This window comes from Micropterus dolomieu, linkage group LG17 (assembly GCF_021292245.1).
Source record: "Micropterus dolomieu isolate WLL.071019.BEF.003 ecotype Adirondacks linkage group LG17, ASM2129224v1, whole genome shotgun sequence".
Taxonomy (NCBI): Eukaryota; Metazoa; Chordata; class Actinopteri; order Centrarchiformes; family Centrarchidae; genus Micropterus; species Micropterus dolomieu.
In genome coordinates, this window is record NC_060166.1 from 3,546,370 (window position 1) to 3,552,014 (window position 5,645).

Genomic DNA, 5,645 nt, shown 5'->3' on the forward strand with positions numbered 1-5,645 from the left:
GAGGCATTTCTATTGTGTCTCTATTAACAGCTTCATGTTGCCTCTTCCCACATCATTTATGGTGTGCCTCAAGGGTCAGTTCTTGGACCAATTTTGTTCTCCATACATATGCTCCCCCTGGATGATGTGATCTGTAGACATGGTGTTTCCTTTCATTGTTATGCAGATGACACACAGTTGTACAGGACTGCCTGGCTGATATAAAAACTGGATTTCGATACATTTTCTTGAGCTAAACTCTAATGAAACAGAAATCCTTCTTATTGGGCCCCAACATATCAGAAAACAAATACTGCGATCTACTGGTCACCTATCACAACATATCAAGCCTGTTGCAAGAAGCCTCCTCGTGTATTGCAACAGCATCTTCTTTAGTCTTAATCAAAAACCTTGAAAAGACTACAGACTGTGGAGAACTCAGCTGCTCGGCTTTTGACCAGAACCAAGTGGTACGGTCTTATCACACCTGAGCAGGGGTCTCCTGTTTCTCCCTGAATCCAGGCTGAAATGTAAAGAGCTTTTGCTGTCAGGGCCCCGAGGCTCTGAAATGACCTGCCCGAAGAAATTAGACTGTCAGAGTCAGTGTCTTCTTTGAAGTCTCCTCTAAAAACGCACTTTTATCAGAAACCATATCCTGATTTTTATCTGAGCCACCTGTTTAATTTATTTTTTATTTCGTATTTTTATTATGCCCTGTAGTTTCATTTCATCCTTCTCTTGGTGTCTCTGTGAAACACATTGTACTTTGCTTTGATAAGTGCTCTATAAATAGTTTATTATGATTATATTGTTCAGTTTGGCTACTCACAAATCAGCAGTATTTTAAACCAGTTCTCCCCAAAAATGATCCACTCCTCCATCTATTTTTTTCTTGACTTACCTGATTATTGCAGCAGTTGCTCATCTGCGGTTGGCGAGAACATGCAGTATATCCCCAGTCCTGACTGCATGACATTGCTTTACATTGTAATTTCAGTTTCTTATCCTGCACCAAGGAGTTCCACATATTACTTCAGTTTATGTTGTTGTTCTTTAGTATGTTTGAATTAAGTGTGACCATTCCCTGAAATTATTGGTGAATTCCATGCTATTACTATTAAGTACACAGATGAATCATTTTGTTGTGTTTATGAAAGGTGTTATAGAAATAAAGTTATTGTTAATAAAGTGACTTACTAGTCACTAAAAGTCAGGATATTACTGGTTTTAACGGGATAGGAAAACGTCCATAAAACAATGATACATTCTCATGGATTAAATTTTGATCTCAGCTTTACTGTCTGGTACAGAAGTCAGTTTTCTCTTTTAAAGTTCCTGAAGCTTAACCTGCTCTCAAACTCCTCCATGACTCAGCTGTCTTTCTGATGGTGTCAATAAAATATGAACTATACCTTCTTTCTTTTCTTGCCCAAATCATTTGGATCCAGTGATAAATTTAACTTCCAGAGATTCCAGAGAGAATCTGAAACTGTTGCAGTAACTTTATCCCAATGCTGTTACTGTCAAAAGGCACAATTATTTCCACTGTCTTCATTCAAAAGTGTATACTTTCAGATCCCTTAGCCCTATGTCCCAATGTATTCCCATAGGCCTTCCTACTGTTTGTGCCTTTCTAAAAGCTTGAGAACCCCCTGTGACCTCATACATTTTCACCTGTCAAACCTTCACAACATTGTCTTGTTGACAGCTTTGAAGTGTTCTTGTTGGGTTTTTTTTGCCTGTATTTCTCCTGAAAATAAAAGTTGACCATTGAACATTGTTGGCTCTCCACTAGCTGCAGACGTTCCACTGACCTCCTCTCTGTTCTGCTTTCTCCCTGCCTCCAGGATACCCAGACCACATGGTGTTTTCTGAGTTCCGCAGGCGCTTTGATGTCCTGGCACCACATCTGACCAAGAAGCACGGACGCCATTACATTGTCACAGATGAGAGAAGGGTGAGTTTTCGGCAGGGTTAGGCTGACACTTCATAATGCTGTTGTATGTGGCTGGACAGTAACCCCTGATATGATGGAAACTACTCTCTTTCTAACTTTTATGGGAGTCCCTACATTAAGATGTTAAAAATGCATTACTCCTGACTTTGAGCTATTAAACTTTTGATATATATTTATTATTTTTTGTAATTATCACAGTTTTATGCTGTTTTTGGTCCTTTTCTGAGTTTATAATGGGTGTGTATTGCGCTGCTTAGTGTGTCACATGACCTGTGATGTCACCCAATGATCCTCCGCTTTTTAAAGATTTTCTGACTTCAACCCATGTAACTTCAACTTCAACTGGGAAATCATTGTGATATAGCTCAAACCCGCTCTTCTTTGGGTTTAAAGAGGTGATATTATGCTCATTTTCAGGGGCGACGTAATGTTCGATGCAACATTTAGTGATGAAATTCCATACGAAAACTGTAAAATATAAAACTTTCTGTTACTCGCCTCTGTCTGGTGCAGCAATGATGATGCAGTGAATAGTGAATATTCTCTCTGACCAATCAGCAGTCTGTCTGTTTTCACGTTACATTTTAGTATCCCTCAGCTCGCTTGGAACCTCGAGGGAGGTGAGGTGATACAAAAAAAAGTACCTGGAAGCAGGTACAGGTGCAACATTTCTACAATGGAAAACCAAACAAAGGCGAGTCGAGCCAAAGGGCCTCCGCTCAGACTAGCTTGGTTTGAGGGCGTGCCTGACCCCGCTAGCCGCTTGGCAAGCTTTAGGACGCGTTTTCATTGTGACGTCACAAGTAAAGGAAGTAAAGGCTGGACTACAAACGAGCTGTTTTCAAGCGGTTCAGAGCAGAGCTTTCTGTGGGAGATGGGAACTCCCTTTGGGCTGGACTTTGGGCTTTTTCACTTTGCAAACCTGTTACATGCACAAAAAAGAGAAATAACTCAATAAAGGAGAGGGGAAAAGCCAAAAAGCATAATACCACCTCTGTAAACTCTTCGCCATGACACAGGAAGTTGATGTAACTTCAGTGTACATGCTCACATCTGCACAAAACTTTACATGCTTCATAACTGTCCCGCCCCGAACACATCTACACGCCATCATGTATTTATAGTCGTGTGCTCTAGAGCGCCACAAAGGGGACACAGGTAGCGACGTATAACACCTTCATGCAGCATCCGAAGCGTGTAGCCAATTCATCTGCAATGCGGCTGCCTCACACCCCGCAGTGCTTCAAGTGCAAGGGCCCGCCCAACGCTGCTTACAGCTTTAATTTGGTTTAGTTTTTCGTTTTCTGATTCAGAAACCAAAAACAGAAAAACGGCTCTTTTTTCCCCCGTTTCTTCGGTTTTTTTTTTACGAAAAAACAAACTAATCAAAACATACACAAACCACTTTGCCACAGTAAATAAAAATCAATAATGCAACATTACATACTAATAATCACAACTAATAAACTGCTGAACATGGAGTCTGAACTTTGTCAAGGTGTCAATCTTAGCTCTCAGCCCTTGAACTTAGACCTGCTAAACCATATTATGTAAATTATTAACCGGTTGACTGTATGACCATTAAAAAGGGGGAAATCCTGACAAAATTACCCTAGGCAGTGTGCACTGCTGTCTGCCAGTGTGTACTCTGATACTACCACCAGGAGTAGCCAATGTCAGAAACTGGAGTGACATTAGCTCAGTCAGACTTTGCTTGGAAACCTCCGGGTCACTAGTTTGAGTCCAGCTAAGACAATTCCTGAAAGTGCACCTGAACCCCTAACTGCTCCCCAGGCGCTGCACACAATGGCTAATTAGGATGGGTTACATGCAGAGAACAACAAATTTCCCCTTGGGGATCAACACAGTATAAGAAAAAAGAAGCCAAAACCCTACATGTGCATTCCTATCCTGAAATTAAAAACTAATACCACTATTGACATTTTTGGACTGCAACTAGTCACAATTCTGTGTTTCAACTTTCTGTTGCTGGCCTTTGTCTGATGCAGTATCAAGTGGAACTAAGTTGAATGAACATCATTTATATGGCGAAATGAATAATGAGTTCAGATGCTATTGTGCTGACCTGAATCATTTATTTCTATCAAATTCAACTTGGCTCCTTTTTTAATTTGTTATTCCCTCAGTATTGTTATTGACTGATAAGAATTGAATCCGTTTACATGCGGTTGGCTTCTGATTAGGGGGCATGACAGAAAAAGGTTGAGAACCACTGATTTACACTATTTATTGTTGATGCACAGGTTGTAAATCTAAAACAATACATAAAACTATGTACAACAGAGCAGCTGTGTCTTATTTCTTAATAGCACCTGGTGTATTTTAAATTGAACCTCCGTTTGCTCCGGGTTTACTTGAGCCAGAATATCCGCAACTACTGCTCCACACCAAGTGTCCTCGTTGTAAATGATAAAATGAAAAGGGCAGGGCTCACAGCGTGCACCTAGTGACAGATATTCAGAAGTGCATGATCACACACCGCAACTTTGCGCTTGATACAAGAGACATGATGCCATTTTTGGCACACACACATACCCTCATTTAGGGCACACATCATCAGTCATATATCAAGTCACACTGATATGGTTTTCTTTCTTTTATTAGTTGTCCTGACTCACCTTTGGCACCTCAATTTCCCAGATGATGAGCTCAGAGCTCGGGGAGGCAGTGTGGTTGCTCTGGCTTTCCCCAGCACCCATAGTACAGCCGCTGTCCACTGAGTCCATACTGTTCACATCAGAGCCTGGACAAAAACACACACACAAAATCATCATCACTTTTACCAGCAACATTTACAGCAAAACAGATGTTTTGAGGTCCACTGCTCATTCTGAGCAATTTGTTGACACATACCCGAAATCATTTTAGTTGTGAGACATCAACACGACGACGAACAGCATCTACACTGTATTTTACATCACATGCAGTGAGTTACAGTGGCAGAAAATCTTTAAAATTTACTCATTTACATTCCAATTTCAAGTATTTTCAAATTACTCTGAGTTACAGTTAAGTTTTAGTTAATACAAACAAGCACCCGTTTTATCTGCTTCACAACAAAAGCTTTTCACTTAGTAAACAATTACTTAAATGACTTGGACATTCAGAATTTAAACCTATTACATTCTATAATAAAAAGAGGTTCGTTTCATAGATGCTGGGGTTTATACTGACATGGGCTTAAAAAACATAAGCTAAACAGTGGTGTGCAAGGAATGTTTGGTCATTCAGCACCCTCTGTTGGTGCTTTGGAGGCTTTTTATGTCCATGAAACTAGAGCCACTGGTCTATGTTGTGTCCGCGCCGCGGTCGGTCCGGGCGCTGCTCTTCCTCTTTTGCGTTCCGTCGGCATTACGTTGTCAACTGGCATTTGGGTCGGGGTCTTCTGCGTTTGCATCGCGGTGCATCTGGGAATCTTTGTTTTTTTTTTGATTTGATTTATTCTTTTTCTTTCTCCCACCCCTATTGGCTACTGGGGTTCTTGCCTGCCTGTTACAGTCGTGGCGTCCCACTCTCACTAACAACTACATTCTTTAACAGGCTTATGCGCACACACATGTACACACACACACATACAGACACATTCACCCACACGCACACAGACACACACAGACACAAACAAACTTAGGTTGTCCCTGGTAGAATTATTCCTGATGCTTTTCTTTCAGTTACTTATTTAAATTAATTA

The 5,645-nt window shown here is 40.8% G+C and overlaps 1 protein-coding gene across 1 annotated transcript in view; it reads right to left on the reverse strand.

Moving 5' to 3' along the window:
• The window catches only part of akap1b (A kinase (PRKA) anchor protein 1b), a 69,221-nt gene that overhangs the window by 36,407 nt on the left and 27,169 nt on the right, over positions 1–5,645 (reverse strand). The window contains exon 3 of the mRNA XM_046074370.1: positions 4,576–4,700. Within this exon, the coding sequence (XP_045930326.1) occupies positions 4,576–4,700 (125 nt within the window). The remainder of the gene's footprint in view (positions 1–4,575; positions 4,701–5,645) is intronic.